This window comes from Onychostruthus taczanowskii, unplaced genomic scaffold, assembly GCF_017590055.1.
Source record: "Onychostruthus taczanowskii isolate IOZ18803 unplaced genomic scaffold, ASM1759005v1 scaffold14, whole genome shotgun sequence".
Lineage (NCBI taxonomy): Eukaryota > Metazoa > Chordata > Aves > Passeriformes > Passeridae > Onychostruthus > Onychostruthus taczanowskii.
The window spans coordinates 15619501-15646188 of NW_024498573.1; the positions used below are offsets into that span (position 1 = coordinate 15619501).

General features: G+C 51.7%; 1 protein-coding gene across 8 annotated transcripts; it reads left to right on the top strand.

The window, feature by feature from the left end:
* Positions 1 to 2412: 2412 nt before the first annotated feature.
* Positions 2413 to 25870, top strand: CYSTM1 (cysteine rich transmembrane module containing 1). 8 transcript variants are annotated; one of them, XM_041397955.1, is made up of 3 exons: positions 2413 to 2503; positions 13560 to 13801; positions 25416 to 25870. In XM_041397955.1, the coding sequence occupies exons 2-3, from the start codon at positions 13579 to 13581 to the stop codon at positions 25520 to 25522; spliced, it is 330 nt and encodes a 109-aa protein (XP_041253889.1). In that variant the 5' UTR covers positions 2413 to 2503; positions 13560 to 13578; the 3' UTR covers positions 25523 to 25870. The 8 variants fall into 8 exon arrangements, with proteins under 8 accessions (XP_041253889.1, XP_041253893.1, XP_041253890.1 ...); XM_041397959.1 differs by having other exon boundaries at positions 2448 to 2476; XM_041397956.1 differs by having other exon boundaries at positions 2476 to 2499.
* The last annotated feature ends 818 nt before the right edge of the window (positions 25871 to 26688 follow it).

Consider the following 26688-nt stretch of genomic DNA (forward strand, 5'->3'; position numbering starts at 1 on the left):
TGCGTGCCCACTGGCACTGGAGTCAAGGACCAGGACGAGTTCTGTGCTGCTCAGCAGAACAAGGTGTATTCCTTCTGCTGTGAGGTCCTGGCTGGGCAGCTTCATTTCCAAAGGCATATGGAAATGACATTGTAGGGTGAGGAAACAGAGTGGGATGGAATTGTCTGCTGCTCCAGGGCATCGGGGAAGCAGCCCCAGCTCGTGCCCACGTGTGCACTGCCTTCCCCTGGCCCCTCCATGCAGCCCTCCCCTTGCTCACACCTTTGTGTGAGCCACATGGACCCACTGGTGTGGCACAAAACGATCCAGAGGATTTTTTTGGTTGGTTGGGTGGATTTTTCCATACTCTGTGGAGCAAACTGCCTCCTGGGAGGTTCTGCCAGATGTCGGGGTGCTGCAGCATGTCCAGAGAAGGGAATGGAGCTGGGGAAGGGTCTGAAGCACAGGTCTGATGAGGAGCAGCTGAGGGGGCTCAGGGGGCTCAGCCTGGAGAAAAGGAAGCTCAGGAGGGTCCTTCTCCCACTCTACAGCTCCCTGACAGGAGATTGTAGCCAGGTGGGAGTTGGCCTCTTCTCCCAGGCAACAAGCGACAGCATTAGAGGGGATGGTTTCAAGTTGCATCAGGGGAGGTTTAGGCTGGATATTGGGGAAAATTTCTTCACCAGAAGGGTGTTCAGGCATTGGAAGAGGCTGCCCACAGCAGTGGTGGGGTCACCATCCTTGGAGGGTTTAACAGGCATGTGGATGTGGCACTTGGGGACATGGTTTAGGGGTGGCCTTGACAGTACTGGAGGAATGATTGAATTCAATGATCTCAGAGGGCTTTTCCAGCTCAAATGATTCTGGGATTCTGTGTGAGGAGGGCAGCACAGCTGGGGCAGATGAGGCTGGGGAATGATGGTGCTTCACTGCCTGCATCCAGGGAACTGCAGCCTTTTTGATGCCCTGGAAGGGCTCTCGAATGTCTCGCACACCTCCCATCAGCCAGCAGGTTCCATTTGGGATACCCTTCGGGTGCTGGCTGAGTTCTTGGGGTAGCTGCCTATCCTGTTTTTCTCTCACCCAAGAATACAGCATGTCATGTAACTAATTTAAATAATTTCTTCCTGGTTGAGCTTCATTAGGGACCCAGCATTAAGCTGGCCTGATTAGATCTACTAATCGATGGTGGGGAAAAAGAAGCTGGTTTCAGCACACACGGCAGCACAGGAGCAGGATCATGCTGCTCCACTCCCTGGAGACCACCAGGGTCCCCAGCCACATTCCCACCAGGGTCCCCAAGCCCACCACACACCCCCCGGCTACTGTATCCCTCCACAGGTGGCCACTGCTGTCCCCTTGCACTGGCCACCACGGTGAGTCACGGTCATGTGCCAGGGGCAGGGACGGTGGCTGAACACTCCAACCTGTGTCCTTGACCTATTTTATCTGGGCAAACCCGTAATTGCTTTCCCAGGCTCTGTGCCTGGACCTTCTCCTACGCACGTGTCCCGTTATCAGCAGAAGGCGACAGCGCCCGTGCAAAGGTCCCGGTGGCCAGCCAGGTGTCCCGTCCAGCCCCCGCAGGGAAGGGGAGCCAGGGCGGCCGTCGGGGGGGCTGTGGGGCCCGGCCCAGCCCCTGCCGTGCCGGGGCTCCCTGGTGGGGCCAAGGCTCTCCGGGTCCCACTGCTGCTGGCCCCGGTCCCGAGGCTGAGGCTGCCCCCGTGCCCCCCGTCCTTCCTTGGTTTAACCCGAACAGCCCCGCTCAGCTGCGCTGCCGGGACCCCTGCCCGCGGCACGGCCTCAGCTCCTCGGACTGCGGCCGGGACAACAGGGACAGAGGCACGGACAGGGACGTGCAGAGGAACAGGGGCAGTGACAGCAGCTGGGTCAGGGACAGGAGCAGGAACGGAGACAGGAACAGTGGCAGCAGCTGGGACAGGGATGGCGCTGGGACAGGAACAGTGGCAGCAGCTGGGACAGGAACAGGGATGGGGCACGGACAGAGACAAGGGCCGCAGCTGTGACAGGGACGGGGCAGGGAGAGGTACGCGACAGAGACAAGGGCAGTAACTGGAACAGGGACAACGACTGGGGCAGGGACAACGACAGGGACAGGGGACAAGAGCTGGGACAGGGACAGGGTAGGGACAGAGACAAGAGCAGAAGCTGGGACAGGGACAACAACAGGGATAGGGGCGACATCTGGGACAGGGACAAGAACAGTAGCAGGGACAGGGGAGGGACAGGAGCAATAGCTGAGACGGACAGGGACAAGAACAGTAGCTGGGACAGGGGAGGGACAGGGACAGAGACAAGAGCAGCAGCTCGGACAGTGACAGGGCCCAGGCCCGGGGCTGCCCGCGTCGCTCCCTCGGCCACGCCCCAATCAAGGTCACGCCCCCTGAGGCGGGGCCCAGTCCGTGACGTGACTGCCCCGTCCGGGGGGGCGTGGCCTGTCTCCCGTGACGTCACCGTGCCGCGGGGCGCGCAGCAGGTGCGGGCGGCGGCGCGAGACGCGCAGGTACCGGGGCTCTGTGAGGGGCCGGGGGGCCTGGGTCGGGCTCGGCTCGGCTCGGCTCGGCTCGGCTCGGGCTCGGCTCGGGCTCGGCTCGGCTCGGCTCGGCTGGGAGCTACGGCGGGTGGTGGGAGCGGGGCCGCGCAGGACGGACGCGGAGAAGGAGGATGAGGAGGAAGGCTCGCCGGGGTGAAGGGCCGGACCCGTCCCGTCCCTGGGAGCCCGCGGTGGGTGACCGCCCTGCGGACAGCGCTCCGGAGGGGTCGCGGCAGGAGGGGCCCGGTGGAGCCCCCGGGCGCTCACCCAGCGCGGGTCCCGCCCCCGGCAGCTCCAGGCTCGGCTCCCGCGCTGCTGCCCGGCTGAGGCCGTGCGCGACCCCAGGGCGGGCGCCCGGAGCGGGTGGGCACGGCTGGTACCGATGCTCAGGCTTATTTGGTGTAGAGCGAGAGGTATGGCAGCGCTCGGAGTAAAAATAATAGTGCTGCGTCCTGTGTTTTAAAGCCATTGTGGTTGTCCTGGATTTATGTTTTCTGTTGCTATAGCTGAGGACACCTCATTTGGATAATTAAATGTCACGGTGAAACAGGAGAATGAGGGGAGGAGAGCACTCGTCTCCTCTCTGCCGCATGGATGTGCCACCCCTCCTATCCAGGCTAGCGCCAGGATCTGCCCCACTCGTCCCAGCTTCGTGTTTAGCTTTAGCTGAAAGGAAAAAAAGAGGTGCCTTTTGCTTTTGATGCCTCTACTACGAGACGTGTGTGAACAACCTGGTTGTAAATAGGGTAAGTTTGGGTAAGGTAGTGAGTGTGGGTGAGTTAAAACGACTGTGCTGAGCAGCTGCCTTCTCCTTGTGCTGTGTAAATACAGTGATAGGATACAAGGTGTGGGAAGCGTGCTGTGCTAGCAATGAGGTATTTCTCATCAGTTGCTTAAATAATAAGTGACTCTTCCTAGAAATTTTTGATGATGATAATAATAATATTACTATATCAGGTAGACTGAGGAGGAGGCTGAAAACACTGAGACTTTATAAATTTTTCTGATTGTATTTCAGTGCTTTTTGGGGACAGTCAGGGATTAATATGCATGTTAGATAATAATCTTCTGCTGCGCAGAATAGTGGTTTTACTGAGCACAGGAACTTCTGCACCACAAAGTCTGCTACACTCTTCCCCTTATTCACATGCTATAAAGGCCATCTTTGTTAAATACTGATTTGTCATTCCCCAAATGGTGTGAGAGCTGTAACTGATAATCTGCAGAGGCTGGTGGGTGTCCTTGCAGCAGAGGTCGAAGAGGAGGTGTCCTGTAAAGGAGTGGCTCTGACATGGGTGGGGGCTCTGTGCGTCTGAGCAGACCCTGCGAGGCGGTGCCCTGGTGTCAGTCAGAGCAGAGAGCTCTGCTGTTCTGCTGCCCTGTGTCCCCCAGGGCCATGCTACATTTAAAATTGGCAGTGGTTTGCTGCTCAGAAAACCAGAGGTGTTCAGTGGCTGTAAGCAGAGAGGTTCCTGCTCGTAGCATTGCACTGGGATGACAGAGAAGTACCTGGAGGACTTTGTGTGCCCTAAACAGAGGAGCTGCCTGTTCTGGGGTACTTCTGTGCAGGATCAGATTAGTATGTTCCCTGATTTTAGTTTTGTTTTTTTTTCTATGAGGGCAAAGCAAGTTTATGTAACTCTAGATGTGTAAGAAACAGGTCTGCATTTCTCCTGTCCCCTGTTTGTGATCTCTCTGTGGCACGGATGGAAGCTTGTCAGGGCTCCCTGAAAACTTCTCGTGGGCGCTGGAGCCTTGAATGGGCAGGTTCACTCATTCTCTGCTGTCAGTATTGATATTTTCTACTCTCTGGGTTGTGTATCCTGCCTTTCTCAACTTCCTGCTGCTGACCTCAAACCCACTGGCTCAATGAGTAGAAAATAGCACCGTCATTTCTGGGAATAGGGGAAGATAGGAAGGACCCGAGTCATTCAAGCAAGCGGTCAGTGTTGCCAGGCCTGGCATCCTGCCTGCATTCCCACAGGGAGCCTCCGAGCCTGCTCAGCCCAGCGTGGGGAGGCTGCCTTCCCCAGGATTCCTGGTGAGCTGCTTGGCCTCACACCCCTGCTGAGGGGCAGGCAGATGCTGGGCTACCCTCACAGCTGTATCCTGGGAGCTCTTCCCAGCTGGGATCCCCTTGCGTGGAAGTGCCATCACCACCCTGTCCTGGGAGGGAGCACTGCTGTGCTCCAGTGCCTGCCTCAGCTGGCTGGGATTGCAGAAGCTTTGGGGAATGGACCTCCTCGGAAGCATCTAGTCTGTTGTATTCCTTATGCTGAACAAAAGCTGCTGTTTCTGTCACTTAAATATCAGAGAGAGAGATTTCCACACTAGGATTATAATGTATTCTTGAGGTATTATTTGGTCTTACCAGCTGTTGAGGACAGTCCCTTGGTATGTGGAAGTTTTTCAGCCCCTGACAAGGTAAGGCAAAGGCTTTCTTGGTTCGGTGACCACTGGGAGAATCTGGGAGTGGCCTGTGACAAGCAGACATTAAAGAGGATTTTTGCATACGCCCTACAGGCAAAATAAAGCATCATGTTAGAGCCACAGGAAAGATATGGAAAAGCCGAAAAAGTGAAAAAACGTGGAGAGGGGTGGAGAAATCTCAGTCTCATTCCATTTTCCAGCCTATCATGGCAATCTCTTTCTGAGTAATGAGATCTCAGCTGCAGAAAACGCCTGTATTTCTGTCTGCACACAGCAACATAGCCGTGCCTTGGGAGCTGTGTGCTAGAAAATCATTGTGCTCTGGGTGGTATCTCCCACTTAATCTACCAGTGCTTCAGAGCTGGGGAAGTTTTCCTGAAAGACTGCTGCTGTTCCATGGCTGGAATGCTGCCAGAACACCATCTGAATAACATACAAATGTATTAGCTGTGCTTACTAATTTTCTTGCCAAACTGTTTGTTTCACGTTCTCTTCTCACTTAGACCAACAAAGCTGCTTGCTTTAACTGTTATTTGCACGTCTAGTTTTATGGGACAGTCAGATGTTTTCATTGAGTTTTTTGTTGTTTGGTATTTGTTGCACTTTAAAACAGTCAGTACACCACTTTAACAGCAAATTATAGTTGTGTATTTCCAGAATTATCTAAGGCAATACGTTATACAAAGACTTGAACAAGAGCAGTGCATGCAAAAGCATTCCAAATCTGAAATCAAGATGTTGATGCTTCTCTCTGAAACTGTTTCTGTAAAGGACTTTGCTTTTTGGTGTATTTTGCCCCAGGCACTGCTGTACCTGGGCAGAGTCTCACCTGGTGTGTCAGCAACAAGTACCATGGCTGACACCACCTGAGGGGCTGTGAAGTGATGCTTTCCATATTTGTAATTGTTAGTTCCTGGTGTTAAAGTATATTTCATCTAAAGGTTTTCTAAAACCTTTCATCACATGTCTGAAAAACTGCACAATTTCCCACCCATAATGTTGCGGTTCGTGTAATAACAGTAGCAGGGCACTGGCTTTGGGATTTTTCCCACTAATGCTTTTATTACAGGGACCATGTCATCTTCATACTTTCCTTCTGCCATGCAGAACATGTAGGTAGACAGGGGGCAGGCAGTAAGTGATGGTAGTGTTTCTGAAGAGGTTTGTGTGTTGGTAACAATTGATGAGACATCGAAATTTGTCTGAAGAAGGGAAATCCTGGCACACAATCCTGTGTTGGTGTGAAGGTGCATTGGTTAGAGTTCTGTGGAAATCTGTGACTGTGAAGCTCCACAAGGGATGTTGCCTCTGAGGCAAAAACTGTCATCATGACAACCCTTTAGCGCTGATCGAATCCTGGTTTCTGAAGCCAAAGTCACCTGGAAATGTGCGTATCCATTATGGTTTTGCCAAGAAGGCAGGGCAGACAATGGGACTGGTGAGCTGGGACGGTTTATAGAGACACCAGCGTCAGCCTCAAACATCATTTGCGCTTTCCATTTTCACACATGGGCAGATTTCAGATCTCTGGAGGGCTTGGAGGATACCAGGAGGAGGGAATACCTGGCTCAGGAAGGTTAAATGCTTGTTCATCCAAACCTCTGCTCACTGCACAGAGCTGCCTGATCTGGTGGCTTCAGCCACATGAGCAACAGCAGTTGTTTTTGTGCAGGAGATGCCTGACAGCCACTCAGCTAAACACGAGGAACTGTCCCTCTTCCCAAGGACTGTGAGTGTCCTGGAGTCAGGACACCTCTTAAGGAAATGGGCTTGAACAGAGTAGTGGGTTTTAGCTCTTCCTTTTACAGCACAAAGCTGGGCTTTTTGCTTTTGCCTAGACCTGCATTTTGGAAATTAAAGTAGTTTCAAACAGCTTTTGTCAGAAAAGGTGGAGGCAGCTCTTGTTCCCTCTCAGCTATTAGTCTAGGCTGATGGAGCTACCTGGTGAAGTGGGAGGGCAAATCAGGGAGGAAGCTTTTCCTGGAAGCAAACTGAGCAAGAATGGAATCTCTTACAATTTATCCTTAACATACCTTTCATACAATCACTAAATGGAGCTGACAAATAAGCTGGTAAGAGGGAAACACGAAGCCAGTGCCATTTAAAAGCCACTTGTGCTCTTTTTCATTTGGGTACTGTTCATATGAAATGTAATTTAAATGCTAGGCTGGTTGCCAGGAGCTGGATTGTTGATGTTAAATGTACTTTCCATTAGAGCTCTGTATTGGAAAACTACTTCCTAGCGCTGCAGGCATTGGAAGGGGTGGGTTACATCAGGGTGCCCCAGTTGTCCTTCTCAGGGTCTGGCCTCTCACCGTGCCCTCCATCTTCATCTCTGCAAAGACCAGCTGAATCAATACCTGCCATACCCAAAATGTGATTCCTCCTGACCACAGCAGCATGAGGTGCAATGCTTGTTCTGCTGTCCTAAAAACAAGCAACTTCTCACCTTTAAATTCCAGAAATCTGCTAATTGTTTTTGGGTCGTTGTGGGGGGTTTTCTTCTGTGTTCCAGACTGCTGATTTTCTTTGGTTTGTTTGTTTGTTTCATTTACTAATCCCCCATTTGTTTTCATAGGGCTGTTTCTTGCACTGTTCCCTGTGCAAGAGAAGGCGTTTCACCCTGTTTCAGCGCCCTGGTTAGTTGTCCTTTCACCCCTATGCACAGTTCTTTATTTAATAGATTTGCCTGCACTGGAGATTGCATTTGAAGGATCTTACTTGCAGGCAGCTGTCCACAGGGACTGGTGTTTCTTTGCAGGTGGATTAGTAGCTGTGAACACCTACTGTGTAAAAATGCAGATGGATTGATGGATTTATGAGTGCTCTCCTCAGTTTTGCCAAGGTAACAAGGTACCAACAGGTAGAAGCAGATTCCTAGTGCTTTCCCATAATTTAGGCAACAATTATGGTGGCCATAATTAGTCTGACCTCAAGAGATGTTTGGGAGTGCCAGCCTTGTACGTGGCCTTTTGGAGGAAGGAAAAAGGGTGAAACTGGGTCATCTTGGCAGGCTCTGAGGGGTTTTTGTTTGGACAACCCTTGTGCCAACAGAAAAGTGTTCCTCCAACATGCGTTCCCTATTCTCTTCATTCTTGGTTGTTTTCATGTATCGTGTTACCCTCTGACCAAAAGTCCTCCCTGTCCAGGCCCCCATGCTGTGCCATAGGGCTGCACTTATGGAGTGATGTAGCCAACAGCCATCTAAATTAGGCTTCCTGTTCCTTTGTTCCTAGTTTTAGAGGTGGCAGCTTGTGGATGATGAGCCTTCCCCAGGCTGAAGCTGAGGCTGTTTCCAGGAAGAGGCTGTGTCTTGTCGCTGGGTGAGCAGTGTGGTGAGCTGTACGTGTGCAGTGCCAGGCTCTACAGGAGCTATTCCCACTTGGAAGGATCTCGCAGTTGCAGTGACGTACAGTGCAACTTGAGCTCTGTTTTTAGCTTGATGGATGGCAAGAGCTGCCCTGGGAGTGGGCTGGGAAAGGGGTGGGAAGCAGGAGACAGCTGTGGCACAGTGCAGAGAGAGTCTGCCTGCTTCCTCCTAGACAAATGGTGACACTAAAAGGCACAGTGACGGCTGGAAAGAATAATCAAGGAATGTTGCAGGTTCTGTTGAAGCACACAGTCTTCAGCTCAGGAGACATGCCTGAAAAAAAGAAAAAGATAATAAATTCATGAGTGTGCTGTAAGAGGAGGATCAGGAGCAATGACTGACTAGTTGTGTAGCAGCTGCCTCGGTTTGCTGGCCTTGTACAAGGCAGTAAGTGTGAAGCAATCAGAAGTCTTTTCAAAGCCTAATGGTGAAATTTGTTTCTCTAAGGATTGGTTGCCAAAATAGACAAGCTAAATATATATCCGTGTGTAGTGAATGCAAAGCATTATAGTTCTGTACTTGCACCTTTTGCTAAGCCTTAGCCAGAGCCAGGTTACAGCTGTAGAGGGACTGATATTCTCCCATAGGATGGTGGTTCTTGCCTGTTGTACCTCTGTGTGTACATGCACATCTGGGGTCATGTGCATTTTCTATACAACACCATACTTCAGTGACTTCTGCTTTGCAGACCTTTTGCAGCCTTCTGGCTGGGGTATGGTAAGCAGTTTGTTTAAAAATGAAACCCTGCTCTTGGGGTAGGGGAAATAATCTTTACTTAGCAGTGTGGAACAAAGAAGTTTGAATATAACTTAAGGAAACAATGATGTACCAATGAACTTGCCCCTTAGCAAAAGCACTGATGCGCTGGGGAGGAGGAATAGGAGCGTGGTTTGCCATTCTCTTCAGATGGATTAGCAATTTCTCTGTTGTTAAACAGCAGCAGACAGGGCAAATGCTTAGTGACAGTCAAGGAAGTCTCTTTGTTTGCAAGGAAATCTCTTTGTGAGGCTGTGCAGGGACCATTGAGCTCTGTAGTGGCTCTTCCTGCTGGACCTCCTGCAGCGCCATGGAAGGCAAAAGGCTTTACTGGTGGTTGGCTTCCTTCTTCTGAGCTTTGTCTCTGAGAGGTGGTGACCAGGAAAGCCACAGATACAAGTTCTGATGCAACCTCACAGGGGCTGGTCCTGGTTGCAGCTCACACAGATTTACTGGCTGGGGTGAGAGCCCACAGCAAAGCTTGGTGATACGTTTGACTAAGAGCTCAGGTATGTCTCTGAAAAGCATCTGCTTCATGATTCAAAACCCTGCCATGCAAACACATATCCATGTGAGTAAATAGGGCTAGGAAGTGTGTGAAGTCATGTATGAGGTCATGAGACTGAAGGAAATCTCAGTGTTGTCACACAGCTCAAAAAGGGCAAGTAGGAATGTGTGTATGTGTAGCAATGACTGGCAGTGAAACTGCGGGAAAAGGAAAGATTCTTTCCGAGAACTGAGGTTCCACAGCTCCCACCTGGCCTTGCTGAATGCCTGGTGAATCTTCAGGAGTTTTCTCACTCTTCACAGACAAATCCCCAGTGGCTGCTGAAAGTGTTCATGCTGGACACTCTTTTATCACTTGCCTAATCTCAGTTATATTACTTTACCCTCAGTTGTGGAATATGCTCTTCTTAGTCTCCATCTTTTCCTCTGTTCTGTTGTTCTGCTGTCTCTGCCCAGGCATCTGTACAGCTGTCAGTAGGTTCTGGCCAGTTTTCCCCTCGGTACCTCTCCCCTATCAGCAGATGGAATCTCAGTTACTGCCTCCACTCCAAACCGGTCTTCTCTTCCAAAACTGTTTTGACATGGCTAACACGGAGCTGGTAAACAAAGAACACGAGTGGTTCTTTCTTGTTCCCTGTGCTGCCACTTCTCTGTTTGCTCAAGCCACTGGATTTTTAACTCCTTCTGACCCTTTCACAGACCTTTCTGCAGAGCTGCTGGTGTGCAGGTTTTTTTGTTCATCCCCATGTTGGTTTTAACCAGGCTGTCCTCTTACCACACTCAGGGGTTTCTGAGCTGTACCACGTACACCTGATCCCCATCTCGGCTCTTTCTGCAGAGCTGCTTTGTTACCTGGGTGGTTCCACTGGCTCCAGAGCGATTCTGGCATGTTCCCGTGCCGGGTGCTTGCACCGAGGCCAGGCAGGCTCCAAAGGGAGTGAATGGCCAGTCCTGATGGAGAAAGGTGGCCCCCAGCAGTCCCAGCACGAGTCCCCTTGGTAAGGGAGCAGTGGAATGGCTGAGTTTGTTACAATTTGCTGACTGAATTTGAGTTCACAGCCTGCTGAAGAATCACAGCATCTGTTAAACCTTGCTTCAGCACTAAAATGCCAGTGATATTGAATGTAGATAAATGAATTTATGCATCTGAAGGGACAGAAAGGAAGACTGACCTTCCCTGGGAATCGTGGGCTGAGTTGACCATCCTCTTGGGCAGAAGGACATTGAAAACTGAAGTAATCCAGGTGCATCTGCTGGAGCTGGACAGTGCTCATCGAAGCCCAGGGAGTGCTTGAGGTTTATGAACAAAACATGGTCTGTTGTTTGCTGCCTTTGAATGCCTTGTGTGTGTGTCCATATAAAAACACATGTATTTGTACCTAGGGTGTGAAATTACACCCTTGAACAGAGAAGGGGGACATGGATGGAGAGCTTGTCCCCTGCCCAAGGAGCAGGCAGTGGGCTGGGGCTCTTTGATCTGGAGCAGGGCATTCCCACATGCCACCTCCCTGGTTTGGTGCACCCCTAAATTCAGGAGGGTGAGCTCCTGCAGCCACCCTGATGGGGCAGGAGGCAGTTTTCCACAAGGCAGGCAGCAGTGCCCAGGATCCCCTCATGCCAGGAGCAGGCATGGAAGCTGTACATGGGGTCAGGGAGGCTGAGCAAACCAGGGGCTTCACAGGGCTCTCTGTGCACCAAGTAGTTCCTCTGTAACATGCAGTGGTGTGTGGGTATACACACACACTCGCTCTGGCCTTGTTCTTCCCTGGAAACTTGCTTTTGGATGTTATTTTGGGACAATTTTCTGGGTTAGATGAGCGTTAGTGGCCTGGTACGTCCCAGTTCTCTAATTGATTGCATTGAAGTGATTTGTAGGGCTTGCTGCCTGCCTTTCCCTGCCCCCCTAAGGAAGAATTTCCTTGCTGGAGACTTGGTAGGGACGTTGCATTGCAGTGCAGTGGTTAAAGAGCCTTGAGTTAAGTGTATGTTGTGCTTGTCAGTTTTAAAGTGAGCAGTTAAGTGGTCTGGCTGGCCTAGCAGTGGGGAAAAAAAACAAAACATAAATAAAATTCCTGTAATCCCTGGCATTTGGTTAAGCAGTTAAAACTCTTGACAAAGCCATTAAAAGGCATTGTCTGCAGGGTATAGCACTGCCTTAGCAGTTAGCTGGGACAACTTCTTTGTGAAGGAAAGAGGGGTGACAGACACTGATCCGTTCACTTTGTGACCAGTGACAGGACCCAGGGAACGGCTGGAGCTGTGTCAGGGCAGGGTTAGATTGGAGATCAGGAAAAGCCTCTTCCCCCAGAGGGTACTGGGGGGCACTGACCAGGGAATGGTCACAGCCCCCAGGCTGCCAGAGCTCCAGGAGCTCTTGGACAATGCTCCCAGGCACAGGGTGGGGCTGTTGGGGTGTCTGTGCAGAACCAGGGATTGAACTGGATGGTCCTTGTCCAACTCGGCATGTTTGTGATCCTGTGACTGTGCCTGGCACACCGGGAGGAGCGCTGGGATGAATTCAGGTGAGTGACAGCTGCAGCCTGCGAGCCTCAAGGGCTGCTCGGTGTCCTGCAGGACAGGGTTGGCAGCCCCGGTCCCCTTGGAGCAGCCCCGGTCCCCTTGGAGCAGCCCCGGTCCCCTTGGAGCAGCCCTGTGTCGCAGGCACTGCGTGGGATCAGCCGGGCTGTGTGCACCGTGCCGCTTGGCACCATCGTGCTGGCGACCTTCGGGCAGGAGCAACGTGTAAACAAGCGAGAGCCTTGGGATCCGTGCTCGGGGAGGGCAGCCGGCGCTGCGAGGCGCTCGGGCAGCGGCTGTGCACACACGGAGCCACGGGGACTGCGGCCGCCCGGGCGCTGGGCTCCGCTCGCCGTGCCAGGCTGGAATCCTTCGGGGTGCCTCAGCCCCGGCTCGCTGGATGTGCCCGTGGTTCCTGCTGCCCGTCCCCGAGAGGGCTGAGCAGCCAGCCCATCCCAGTGCCATCCAGAGGGGCTCCTGCTGGCCGGCCTCTCCCACTGCAAGCCAGAGTGTGCTCCTGGTATTGCTCCCCGTGGCGTGGGGGAGGAGGTGTGTAGCAAAGGGAACTGGTGATCTGTCTGCACCCTGCGATAGGGGAAGGAAATAGCAGGGTTCAGCTGCTTCAGCCAGGAAGGTTCCTGAATTTGTAGGATATTAACATACACTTCTGTTTCTCAGACAGGGAGAAGCTTCAGGAGCCTAATGTAAGAAATGGTTTGCTTAGTCATGCTGCTTAGAGGTTCATTAAAATTGCAGTATTGTGCCAGTCGTGTCTTCTGATGGCTGTGCCATGAGTAATACATAACATGGGTTTCATGAGAATCAACTCTCTGAGGTATCTTTAGTGTTGCTTTTTGAATGAGGCTGAGCCCAAGGCCCTAATTTCTTGTGGCCGCTTAATGATTCAGTTGTGTATGACTGGAAGACTACACAACGTGCTGGGGTACAGTGTCATCAGGAAATTATTCATATACAGCCTTGCTCCAGAGTGGTCTGGAGGCTTTAACAATTAGCAGAAGTGTAATGGACATTTGTGTTCACTCCTTCTCCTGTCAAAGCTATCAAATATGCCCGGAACAGGCTGCATTTTTGTATTGTTTTCCTTTCCAATATTGACAGAAACAGGAAATAACCACTTCTGAATCTCTCTTGAAAGCATTTTAATTCATGAGTGGAAGCAGAGGGTTTTGCTTTGCTGCTGCAAGACTTAGGTCTTAGGGTGAATAGCTGCTCAGCTAAACTTACATCACTTGGAGAAATCACTTCAACTCCCTCTCTGCCCCTGTGCTAGGGTTAAAAATAAATTTGCTGCTTAACTAGGTATTTTGAAGTCTGTTTCTCACACGATGTAGGGCCCTTGGAGAGCAGTGTGAAATGGAACTCATACGGTCATGGATGAGCAGACGAAAGCAAACCAGTTGTCCTGTTTGTTTCCCTCTTTTGCAGGACAGATTCTGCATCCCACATGAGCTACGATAATCCTCCACCGTACCCCGGCCCGGGCCCGACTGCCCCGTACCCACCCTATGCACAGCAGCCAGGGGGCCCCCCTGGCCCCTACCCTGGCTATCCCCCCGGGCCCTACCAGCCAGGCCAGCCAGGCTACCAAGGATATCCCCAGTATGGATGGCAGAACGCTCCTCCACCACCGCCAGGACCAGTGTACGCAGACGGGCCGAAAAACACAGGTATGGCTGAGCAGCTGCAGCAGCGTGTCAGGGACGCTGGTTTGCCTCACGTGAGTGCATGCTGACCTTGAAGGAAAGTGTTCACCAGCACCTGACCATAATGGCCTTGGAGGAGGTGGGGACTTGTTTGAAATGGCCGTTTTGTTTACAGCTTGTTTTCATGCTTTATTTTGCTGTAGTGTCTCTCACAGTTCTCTCTCAGGTTGTTGGAGAATACTGCTGAGCATCCTTACTGCTGATTCCTCAAGGAAATCCTTATGCTGAGGTTGTTGCACAGGCTTTGGACTTGCCACAACTCTCATTCCACCTGTCTCTTGGTTGATAATTTTCAGCCAAAGGCTGCACAGTTAAAGCTTATAATATTCAAATGTACAATTCCTACTGAATTAATGGGCCTAGGTTTTCTTGAGCCCATCAGTATCTGTCCAAGTGATCTACTCATTCCTGGACATTTTGCTTTTTCCTGAAGTTGTTATCATTCTGTGGAAAAACCCTGGTTTCTGGGGAAGGGAGGGAGGATGGTGCACCATCCCTCTGGCAGTTGTCTGATCCATCTGTGTGCCACGTCCCCACAGTGTGGCACACTGGTATGCCCTGGCACCCGCTGCTCTCCTGGGGCTTGCTGCAGGCTCAGATTGCCAGAGCAGAGGCAGAGGAGATGATTAAAGGACCAGAGCTTCTCCTCCTTTCTGTGAGGAGAAGCTGAGAGAGATGGGACTGTTCAGTGGGTTTGAACAGTGTGATGTGGGTCTATCAGGAGGGCCCCAATTTTAGCAGTGAACAATTGGTGTGAGGGAATAAGAACCTGAATTGAGGGCAAATCATGAGTTCAACTTCCTCTGTAACAGAGTGAGAGCCCTGCCTTTGAGGAGGAGGAGGAGGCAGCAGCATGGTTATGCTTCCCACCACTTCCACCACAGACTCAAAGTGTAATCAGGGTTTTCCCTGGGGTTTTGGGGTGGCTAAGAGATGTTTTAGTACTAGGCAGGGGACAACTCCTTGTCTTCCATGTTGAACATCTTTGCTTGGTGCCAGTGTTGCTTTTTTGCTATAGCCACACAAAGGGATGTGCTGGCAGAGGCTGAGGGGACACAGGGGCTGTGGCTTTGAGATAGTTCTGCTGCCTTGGAAGCTTGAAGGATCTCGTATCAAACTGGATCAGGGAACTGATGACACTGAATGTCCTCTGCTCTGCTCACAAACCTGTGGGCCAGCACAAAGAAATTGGAGGGGACAAGCAGTGATGTATTTGAGTGTGTTTCACTGGAAGCTCAGGCTTGTTCTTCAGGAGGTTTGATTTTGTTAAGCCTAAAGTAACACAACTTCAGCTCTGCAGAAGCAGCTCTGTAACCCATAAATCAAAAACCTTCTGGTAAGTCTTGCCCCTTGAACTGCCTTCCTGCAGCTGCAGGTGGTCTCTGAATCCACCTTGGGAGCCTCTGATTTGCTGTGCTTTTGCAGAAGTAGATGTAAAAAAGGGATAGAATTGCAGCATGGTTTGAGTTGGAAGGAACGTCAAGATCAGCCTATTCCAACCCCCCTGCCATGGGCAGGGACACCTTCCACTATCCCATCCAGCCTGGCCTTGAACAATTCTTGTGATGGGGCACCCTGTGCCAGGGCCTCCCCACCCTCACGGGGAAGAATTTCTCCCCAAAATCCATCTAACCCTGCCTCCAAGTCCTCCCCAGAGCTGCTGTCCATCCATGCTCCGCCCAGTCTGTGTTTGTATTTGGGATTGCCCCTTCCCAGGTACAGGAGCTTCTGCTTGGCCCAGCTGAACTTCATGAGATTCACATTCCCTCACCTCTCCAGCCTGTCCAGGTCCCTCTGGATGGCACATATTTATTTTAAACACATTTATTCATGTCTGCAAAGTGAAGTCAGGGCTATAACTTTGCATTTGTCTGCAAAAGCTTTCTTTTTCTTCATTCTCCTTCTGTTAAACACTCTTCCCCTCCCCGCCTTGCTCCTTGCTAGTCTGTCAAACTGGAACCTGAGCTTTGTTCTGTGACACTGTAAAAGAGCTTTCAAAGGGGCTTTGTTTAGGAACTCCAGGAGTGTCTAGTTTAGAGTGGATGTCTCTAAAAAAACTAATCTTTTATAAATCTGTTACACTGGTGCTATGTATCTGTTGGTGTGGCTGAACTTCTAATACAAAAAATTGACATCTAAATTTAATCAAGGCGTTGCAGTCAGCCTAGCTGGTCCAGTGTGATTTCATGTGGCTTGTCAGTTCCTGTGGTGTTTCCAAACAATTATCTGGGAAGAGCTGCTGTGTGGATGCTTTCCTTTCAGAGCGGATGTTTTGCTCTCCTACGTGACTTTGCTTAATCTAATGAATTAAGCTACTCCTGGTAGTACATTAGTATTTCTGAGCAAATGTGTGTCCACAGTGAAAACTAGGAAATTTGCTATACTTTGCATTCTATGCTTTACATTATTTTACTGTGTGGGCAGGCTGCAAAGCGGGCTCTTATGTTGTAGATTGTAGCCAATATGCTAATGCTAATGTGTAGAAGTAATTATGTATCATATTTTGGTCTTGAGTGGATCACACAGATGGAAATAATTACTGTTGAGCTCTCAGAATCTGATGATAAAGTAGCATTTTATGGTGATGGTGTTGTTTCATCGTAATTTGTAGCCTATCAGGAGTAGCAATGGACATAGGCTGTCCATTGTTTCCATTCCTTGGAGAAGTAAAAAAACTTCACATGCCTCACTTTCTGTATTAAAGCTGCATTTGAGACTTAACAGGGAAGCAGCTTAACCTGAGTGCTGCTAAGGGTAGGAAGGAGAAAGTTCTTCCTGTCCAGTGAGCAGTGACTCTGAAACAAATAGCTGAGAAAGGGATGTCACCACCTTTTCAGTATGCCATTGGATAGGGGGACAAACCTAAAGGCTTGTTGGGGGAAGCTGCAGTCCAGACCAGCTCTGAACAAGGACAACACGTGTGCTCCCCTCTGGGCTGTCTGTGCAGGATTAGCAACCACAAGGATGTCTGGGGTGCAGAAATCAGCTTGTGGTTATGTGTTAAGACAGTGCTGGGGCCGTATGACTGCCATGTGGCCACCCCCACAGGGCACTGTGGGACAGGGAGACTGCAGCTGATCCCAGTGTTCCTTGGCCCCTTCTCCCAGAGGGGATGGAGTACAAGCTTGTATCCCCTCAGGGTGTGAAAGGCCTCAAAGCAAATGTTTTTTCCCATATAAAGGAGCAGAAAGCTGGAGACTCACTGGTGACTGGCTGAGGTGGCACAGAAGCCCTCATGGGTTTGTTTTTTTGGATGGATGGCTTTTAGGCTTCACCAGGTTACTGATTCCAAAGTCTCCAAAGAAGCCCCACGTCTCACATCTTGCTAGGGCTGGCAACTGACTTGGTTGTTGTTCATTAGAAATAAACAGCTTGCCCTTTGCCTTCAGAGATGGTGATGTGTATGCTGGGCCTGAGGGACGTTATTCTTCAGGGTGTCTGATTCAGCTGCCTAGCTCTGGGAACTGACGTGCTGATCCCTGTCTGCAGTTTTCCTGCTGCAAAGGCTGAGGGCTGACTCTGTGTCTGCCCACACAAAGTCCATGTGGGTGAGAGTTCCTGGAACAGGGCAGATGTGCCACAGTGCCTGCACCAGATGTGCCTGCCCCAGAACAGAGCTGGGAAACACACAGCTTTAGCAATGTGGTTCCTGTGTGCAGCATTGTGTAGGGAGCAGGTTCTTCTTTACAGAAGGGGCTTGCTTAAGAGGAAGAAAAGTCCTCGTTCCAGAAGATATCTCATTTCCCCACCAGTATTTTCATTATTTGTTATCAGCTGGCGTAAGGAAACCACAGTAACTGCTGACTGCTCAGCTGGTACTTTCTTGTCTATGTAAATTAGAGGTGAAATGTAATGCAGCTGATAAAGGTATGCTTTAAAAAGAAGTGGAATGAGCCAAAGTACAAAGTGACATACTAATTCTAAAAGCAGAAGCTGATGCTAGCAATTTGAGCAGTTTTATTTCTACCCCCACTCCCCATTGATACATGCCAACATAATGGATGAGGCTATTCCATGCTGTGCCAAAGGGAACCAGGCTCTGTCAGCAGGCACTGAAGGCAAACAGAGCTCAGGATTGCATCTGAGCCGTTGTACACACAGGGTGGAAATCTTATTTCTGGAAGTTGATTACTTGCAGCAAAGCCAGCTGCGATAAGAGTAATAGTCACAGTGATGCTGTCTGCCTCCTAATGTTTGTCCAGCTGCAGGATAAACAGGTCACCTAGATACAGGCACTGCCTGCTGCTGCAGGGCTGGATGGATTTTCCTCTTTACCTGCCTCTGTGTGGAAAGGAGGGGATTGGAATCATGAGGCTCTCCAGTGCCTTTCAGTCCTTACCCCCTTGCTTCCCAAACCATGTGGAGCTGAGCCTTCCCTGCCAGGAGTTAATTTGGAGGACAGGCTTTCTCTCTCTGTCTGTTGACCCTTTCTAAGTAGTCTGTCAGAGCATTTCGTTTAACTGTTCCTGTACCTTCAGGAGCTGCAACTCCAGATGCTGGAGTCCTGCCAAAAAAAAATAAGTCTTACTTGGCAGTTGTCCTCTTATCTGCTTCTTATTCTTCAGTGTGCTTTAAAACCCAGCGTTCTCTCCTCCAGGACTGCTGTATCATCCCTCCCTCTGTCCCTGGCTGCACAAACAGTGGGGGCTGTTGCCTGGCAAACAGTGCAGTCCTGGGGCTGCTGTCTCAGCTCACCTTCACTGCTTCTCACCCCCAAGGAGGGAGTAATCTGATAAAAATCTGATGGAAAGAAAATTATTCCCAATTCAGGTCCGGTATCTGAAATCATGCTTCAGACCAGCTGGTCTCAGGAGGCCAAGGCTGGCTCCAGTGTGGGCTGATTTAAATGGGGCTGCTGTTCCAGTCCTTGTCAGCTGGCACCAGGCTGGGTGAGGAGCAAATTGTGCACAGCCTTTTCCCAGCACTGCACAGACTGTGGGACTTGGCCCTGTGGGGCTGCACAAGGAGGATCTCACTGGGCCACATTCTCTGTTGCTTTAAACTGGGCTTTGTCCCTCCTCCTGTCAGTCACCCTGAGCGTGATTGCAAGAGCTTTGTAAGATGAAGTTTGTGCTGTGTAAATCCCTCCAAGCCAGGTCTTGTTTAACTCTAGGGCTGATGCTGATTTTCAGTGTAAGCACTGATACAGGCTGAGGACTGAGCTGTTCTTAGCCCTGCAGCTGACTAGGTCAAAAACATCTTACCTTAACAGTAAATTAAGATTTCACTGATTTAAAAAAAAATGTTAGAGGAAGTTCACAAAATCTGTAGTTTTGGGAGATGTCTCTCATCTGTTGTAGTCTAGAAGCAGGCTGGAGGGTCTGAAGCCCTGAATTATTGTACATCTGAGCTGAGGGAAAGTTTGTTTCTCATATGACATGTCTCCTGTACACCTTCTAACCTGTGTGCTGGGGTTTTTGTGCTTTGGAGAGCTGGCTGATGCCTGCTGACATCCTGCCAAGACCCGAGTACCCTACAGAAGGTGTGCTGACTCCTGCAAGGAATGCTTGTGCCTTTCAGAGCGGTTGAACCCTTCCCAGGCACATTGATACACCATAAAAGCTGACTATTATCACTTCCATTATCTCCAAGATCTCTTAATCCCATCCCTGTGTGTTCAGGTGAGGAAACAGTACCTTTTCCAGCCCTGAGCTTAGCTGCAGGAAAATCTTCTGCCTGGTTCCTGCTGAGCCTTAACTCGTGCCTGGCTCCCAGGCTGCTGGCTGAGACAGGAGCAGCTCTGCCCAGTGCAGTGTTGGCTCTGGAAAGTGCTCTCTTGGCTCGCCTGCACAGTGATTTCCCTGAAATGTGTGGCCTGCTCAGCTTCCTGAAAGCTGGAACAGCTCTCTGGGGTGAGCCTGGGAGCTGCTCAGCCTTAGGGGAACAGAAAGGCAGGAATTTTCCAAACCTGCTGAGCCCAGGCACGAGGCCATGGAAGAGGACAGGTCTGACACCTGGTCAGAGTAGTTGTGGATCAGTTGTTTCTCCTTGAGCCCAGGCTGAAATCTGGGCTGGGTCAGCAGTGGCTGTTGGTGGCAGAGGGGATTTGCAGGTGGAACTGCCTGTGCCCTGTGGTATTTTTGTTCTGTCACACTTGCTTTCTGCCCAGGTGGCTCTGGCAGTAGCCATTTGTGTTTGGAGCTGGGAGTTGGGAAACTTGTTCTGAGCATTTTGCAGCTTTGGAAGATTTTTGCTTGGAAGTGGGCTATTGAATTTCCATCTGGCTCTGGTATCTGTTTCAGGAGTGTACTGAGATATTTCCTGAAATCTGAGTGTGGTGTCGGTAGAGACTGTGCACACAGTGAAAGCCTCTGGGCAGGAAGGAGTTGGGGGGCTGGGAAATAACAGGCCTGAAGCTGTTAGGCATGAGCAATACCCTCAGAGAAGAGAAAGAACAATTAAATGCCTTCCTTGCCAAGGGAGTTAGATCTCATCTGTGCCCAGGCTGTGCCCTGGAGGCCTCGTGCAGAGAGCAGCCTTGGTGGCAACTCATACAAAAGTCTAGTCCCTGTTCCCCAGTCTTGCAATCTCTTCTTTTGCACTTGCTGCCTGTGAGGGTTTATTTCAGGAGAAGTGGATGGCTGGGAGGTCACAGCTGGGTGGCCCTTCTTCCTGCAGACCAGAGTGTGCACCCCAGGGGCTCAGGGTCATTTGATTTTCTGTTGCTTCCTTCTGCATCCTTCCATCACTTCTGCATCCTTTGGATACACTTGTGCTGACTTTGCCTTCTCTGGCCTCCATCCTGAACAGAAAAGCTTTCCAAGGACCTGGGTGAGAGTGATATGAAGGTAAAAGCAGATGCACAGGCTGACCTGACTTAGCAATCTGCTGCAGACAGCACAAAATCATTCTAAGAGGTGGTGAGCAAGATTCCTTGCTTGCTGAAGAAGAGAAAACAAAGCTCTTGGTGCAGAAGTGGCTTGTGATAAAACCCACTTAATTGACGAGTGGGAAGAGGCTTATGGGTCCCTTCTCTGCTGTGCACTCCCTCCCAGATACTCTGGTATTAAGTAATACTCCTGCTCTGACCAGCTGTTCCCATGGCAAACAGCCATTCTAATTCCACAGGAAGGATTTTGGGGCTGCAGAAGCAGTGATTGATAAATCACCCACTGCTGCTTCCTCTCATGTGCCCCAGGCCTTGTCTCATAGCCAGCAGTGCAGGTGAGGGGTCTGTGCTGGCACACAGCTGGGCCAAAGGAGAACAAACTTCAGGACGCTGGGTTTGAGCCCCCCAGCTTAAGAGGGTGGTGAGTGCTGGGCTGTGCTCTGCACCTCCTGCTGCCCAGGCCCTGAGCCTGCCCCTTGCTGCCTCTCTGTGCCTGGATGTCATTCCTGCCATACCTGAGACACCCAGGCAAAGGCCTGGCCCCTGTGGTGTGCAGCAGGACTCCTGGGAGAGCTTGTGGAGCTCAGGGGCTCTCAGGCACCGTCACCACCCCGTGGAGGCGAGGTGGCACCTTGGCAGTGATGCCTGTGTGTGGATCCTGGGAGAGGATGGACTGATTCTGGCATCAAAGCCCTTGTACTGCAGTCCTAGTAGACCCAGTAAAGCACTGCAGTGAGGGGCATTGCAGTCTTAAGGTCACTATTTTAGTTTATGCCACACCGGGTGAAAAGTACAGCTCATTCCTTTCCTTCATGGAGCTAATGATTAACGTATCAATTAGGTGTGAGAAGAAACAAAATGTATATGCTCAAGATAAAGTAGACTGTACATGAAATAAGAAGCTATTGTAGTATTTGTTTAAAAAGCAAAGTGGGAGTTATTTGCACTGGTTTGTGCAGGCCACTGCTGTGTGATTATGGGGACTGATACCATTTTCAGGGTAAGCATGATTCATGGTGCTCTATGCTCTTTAAGGCTGATTAGGAGGTGGGAGGGTCTCTCAGTTTATACCTTCTCCCATCCTGTTTTAGGAAAAACAATGAAACCATCAAAAATGGAGCCTAGAACTGAGTGCTGTCTAGTGCCTCCAAGAGAAATCACCCTTGTTTCTCTTCATTTTGGGACCACCAGGCTTCTGTTCATAGTGACAAGGACCCTTTGTGCTGTAGGGGGTGGTTGGACAGCCCAACCTTGGCCAAAAGAGAGGTACAAAGCAGCTGATGAGGTCCCCAGTAATGCTCACCATAGAAAACCGGATGGCTTCAGCTTGGAGGCACTCAGACACTGAGGAATCTCACAAAAGCCACAATTCCCTTCACTGGGAGATTTGGATTGGGTTTGAATGTGGTGTTTGGGGTGTTGACATTGTGTTTGTACAGCACTGCTGCATGGGCTGGGAGGAGTGGGTGAAGCTGCTACCACGTGCTCTTGATGTCCTTCCTCAGGTACTCATGTCACTCTGATAGTGCCCTGAAGCCAACAGTCAGGTGTCCAAATTTAGCAGATTGGTGTAGGGTGTCTCTAGGTTGGTGAGAGGCTGGGCTGGGAGCAGTTCACCCAGCCTGTCTTTGAGCTGGTTTTCAGCTTGCATGCTTTGGTAGCTGTGGCTGAACAACTGACCACCCTTCAGCTGTCCTGCTCCTCTCCTGACCTCTGCAAGCCCCACACCCAGATCAGAAAAGCTGTTTAATGCTGTATCTGTGCTTAAAATCTCTCTGGCAATTTGTGTGGTGACAGCTACAAAGCTGCAGCTCCTGAAGCATTGATGTGGCTTCAAAGAAAGCTTCACAAACTGTGAGGAGGGGTGGCTGTCTCTCTTCAGAGCAGTGCTCCAGCTGTGAAAGTTCCAGTGTTGATGGTGTGCACACTCAGACTGCAGCAGTGGCAGAGCTGCCCATGAGATTTGCTCTCCTTGGAGAGGAGCTCTGCAGTGGAAGGCAGCAACCTCTCAAATGTGTATTTCAGGTGTTGTCTTTGGGGCATTCATTGAACTTGGAAGGTCTGTAGGTTTGAAGTACTGTGGCTGCCTGCCATGGGGGAAATCCACAGCTTTTTTTCATAGGGTTTCTGCAGAAAGCTGTTTTTGCCACAATGTGCTGCTGGTTTAAATGGCTTCCAGCTTTTGGCAGAAGAAAGAAGAGGGAACAAACATGAGCACTGTTTCTAACATAAAGGCTCACCCCAAACCCATGGTGAGTCCTGGAAAAGCCTTGATATGGCTGCTGTCCCTTGCCCTGTCCTGGTCCTGCCCCAGCTGTTAGTGGGCAGCTGTGACTGTCCTTTGTCCAGCTCTGGACAGCCCCTTCCAGCACAAGCCATGGCAGCAGTGCCAGGGGGCTGGCTGGCAGGAACAGGGGTGAGCCTATGGACAGTGTGACCCCCTTGAGCAGAGGGGCAGCATCCAACAGGAGCCAGCTGAGAGCCGTGGGGAGAGCACCCGGCTCCCTCTGCACAGGCCCAAGCTGGGGAAAGCCATTTCCTTCAATATTTCAGCAAGTGTTTCATAACAGCACTTTGTACATGCCTTGGACATGCTTTGTCGGCTGTCCCTGACTCTTGGCTGTAGCTTAAAACTTCTAATGGATTCATCATAAATACTTCAGGCAGACACTTCTTGCAATCCTGGACAGCTGATTTCAACTGGCAAAGGGCAGCCTCCTTCTGTGGTGTGGATCTGCATGTCTCAGGGCACTGGGGCCCTCAGTTTTGGGTATGGCAATGCTCTGGCAGCAGCAATCCAGCTCCCCATGGCTCAGAGGTGGGACAGCTTGAACCTGACAGCTGGTTGGAAGGCAGGGCTGTGTGGGGGCTCCGGCACAGAGATGTCACCATCTTACACAGGACTCTTAGAGCATTTAGTGTGTGTTTTGCCTCCACTGATTGTAACAGGACCTTCTTAGAGCAAACAAACACACCAAAGAGCTGCTTGTTTAGAGCTCCTGGATCCACAAGGTAATAAAGTCCAGACCAAGCCCCTGGGTCACCTCTCCATGGAGAGCAGGCACTGGGCAGAGCTGCTGACACGCTGCTGTGTAAGGTCAGGACTCCAAGCCTCCATGTTCTCTTTTGCAAGTCTTCCAGCGTGGCTTTGAGTGCAGGGAGGAGAGAGGGGCCTGACCAAAGTCCTGTCTGCCTTGTGACATATTCCCCTTGGGACAGCATGGGATGGGTCTGTGGTCCATCCTTTCTGGGGAATTAAAGAGGCAGCCAGGGTGGCAGGCTCACAAGCCATGGACCTTGTTCCGCCCTCCTTGTGGGTGTGGCAGGGGCTGGCCCTGGGCGCAGCCCTGCCCTGCAGGGAGGAGGTCGTGCAGCCTCCCCCTGGCAGCCAGGTTTCCATCAGGTCCTGCTCTGCTCCGGCTGGGAGGTGCCAGCCAGGGCTCTGCAGGGGCGGGCCGGGACAGCAGCACCTGAGGGAGGAGAGTGTGTGGCACCTCTCCTGCTCCAGCACAGCCTGTCACAGCGCTGCCACCTCCTCCTGGGGCTGAAGGGAGAAGGGTGCCTCCATCCTGACATTCCTGGAGCAAGGGCTGCAGGTGCTGTGACTGAATGGTCAGGGAAGGGGGACAGCAGTGCTGTGCTGATGTCATGTGGGGGCTCCCCTGGAGCTGGGCTGTGCCTGGGCAGAGGATGCCTCTTCTCTTTTATTCCCCTTGATGAGAGGGAATCTGCCTGAGGCTCCGGCACAGGCTGTCCCCAAGCACAGACATTGGGGAGCACTGGATTCCCTCTCTCTCCCTCACTTGGTGGTGCCAGGGTAGTGGCATCGTGTAAGCTGGAGCACATCAGCCTCTGCCCATCGCTCTGCAGAGCTGAAGGAGGGGCTGGGGAAGGATTTCCTGGGCACAAAGCAAGCCCATGAGAGAACCAGGCTGGTACCATGCGCTGTGTGCTGCCCAGGCTTCTGCCTGCCAGCGCCATGTCCAGCACTAGCTGCCTGCCTGGCTTGGACTCCTGTGTGAGGGCACGTTTCCCACACAGAGCACAGCAAAGAGAGCCAAGAAAGCTGTCAGGAAGGACAGTCACCTGCCCTCAGACTGATGCAGTTCTGGGTGTGGCAGCCTGTGCTCAGTGAGGAGGAACCAAGGATATACTGCTCCCCTGTCCTAATGAGGGTCAGGAACTGGCACAAAGAGCCAGCAGCACACTGGCCTCAAGTAGGAGACCCTGCCTGGAGAGCTCCAGCCAAACCTGGGGCTCCCTCCTGTGAGCTGGCAGTGCATGGTAAATCCCAGCAGACTGCCACGAGCCTCTGGGCAGAGGTGGTTTCTGTTCGTGAGGTGATGCCTGGAGCCTTTGGGCACCTGCCCCTTGGCCAGGGTGGTGTCACTGCACTGCCCCCTCCTAGCCTGTGCCTCGGGGGAGCTGACAGAGCTGGGAGTCCCCTCACGTGCAGGAGGCACACAGAGCTGGAACAAGGACCGGTCCCTGTCAGGACGAGTCCGTGCCCTGTGGTCCTGGGGAAGGAGGCAGTTCTGTGTGTGGTAGGGCTGGAGCGGTGCTGGGGACCAGCTCCTCCTTCAGGGGGGCTGAGCAGCGCCGGGCTGAGCAGACAGGCGTGCTGGAAGCTGGCACCTCCTGCGAAGCTGACCGGGGGCCGGGCCACGCCTGGTTCTTGTCCCGCTCCGATGTCGCGATGCGCCCGGCGCTGGCGCCGCTCTGTGCCTCACAGCCGCTCTGTGCCCGCAGTGTACGTCGTGGAGGAGCGGCGGAGGGACGACACGGGCGAGAGCGCCTGCCTGACGGCGTGCTGGACCGCGCTCTGCTGCTGCTGCCTCTGGGACATGCTGACCTGACGCCGCTGCCGCCCCGCCGCTCACCGAGTGCTATGCAGGCTCCCCACTCCTGTCCCGACTTCTTTCTGTTACTGTAATCAACGCTCTGCTTTGCACAGCCAAGAGTTCCCGTCTGTCCGTCCTAGCGCCTTGTCGGGGTGGGGGGTGCACTCCTTTATTTTAGTAAAGGAAAAAAAAAAATCCCTTTTTAACATTTCTAAGACTTTTGTTGTAACTTTGAAGAATGTGCTAATGGTGTATTTCAGCCAAGGGCATTCTGATGAAATGTATATTTACCAGTTGAGATTTTCCTAGCCCTAGAGACGAAGACATACGCAATAATTAAAGCCAACAGTTGATTTTTCTTCACTAGGCCCCGGCTGTTTCAGTGAATCTGTCTGCAGGGTGGGCATCCCCTCTGGTGCTGTCTTTGGTCTCCTGTGGGCACTGACTCTGTAGATGGGAGTCCTTGGTCTGGCACCTCCAAGCCCCTCATCCCACACAGGGCAGCACAGTCAGGTTTTTATCCTTATGTTTTTCCCTTCTGGAGCCAGGGCCTTCTCCAGCAGCTCCTGGGACAGCAGAGCTGGGAGAAGCACAGGGCTGTGTGTGTGCCCCAGCAGCTCCTGGGGCAGGGCTGGTCCCAAGCTGCAGTCCGTCATCCCACACTGCAGAGCAGAGGCTTGCAGGAGGTAAATTAATGGGTAAGAAGAGAAAAGCCATGGATTAATCTAGTGCTGAGGATTTAGAGCTGAAGCTGTTCCATGGCACGCCTGGCCAGAAAAAGGATACAAAGCTTTTGTCTGCAGAAAAGTGGGGAAAACCTGCTGCTGGTTCCAGGGGGTGTGTCCCACCCTGCTGCTCCCCCAGCCTTGGGAGCAAAGCCCCCCTGGTGTCTGACACACACCGGCTCTGCGTGGCACTGCCTGAGATCACCCAGAGATCTCAGCCTGTCTGCAAAGGACACTGCACTCGCTGTCCCTTGGCTGTGCAGCTCCACCCTGGGCTCAGCAGTGCAGTTTGGGGCTCTGGTCTGGGGCAAGCTCATGTGTTTGGGGTTGATGAGAGTCCCTTGTAATTCCCTGTCCCCAGGAGCCTTCTTCTGGGGGCTGCCCCTCTGCAGCCCAGAGGTCCCTGCCCTGGGAATGACCACTGTCACCTTCCCTGGCACCTCCGTGGCAGCTTGG

Bases quoted from the DNA above. Each gene is read 5' to 3' on its own strand.
- CYSTM1 (XM_041397952.1), top strand. From the start codon at position 12,514: ATGTGCCCGTGGTTCCTGCTGCCCGTCCCCGAGAGGGCTGAGCAGCCA. The intron at 12,663-13,559 runs GTGTGTAGCAAA...CCTCTTTTGCAG, and splicing joins CCCGTGGCGTGGGGGAGGAG to GACAGATTCTGCATCCCACA. The intron at 13,802-25,415 runs GTATGGCTGAGC...CTGTGCCCGCAG, and splicing joins AGACGGGCCGAAAAACACAG to TGTACGTCGTGGAGGAGCGG.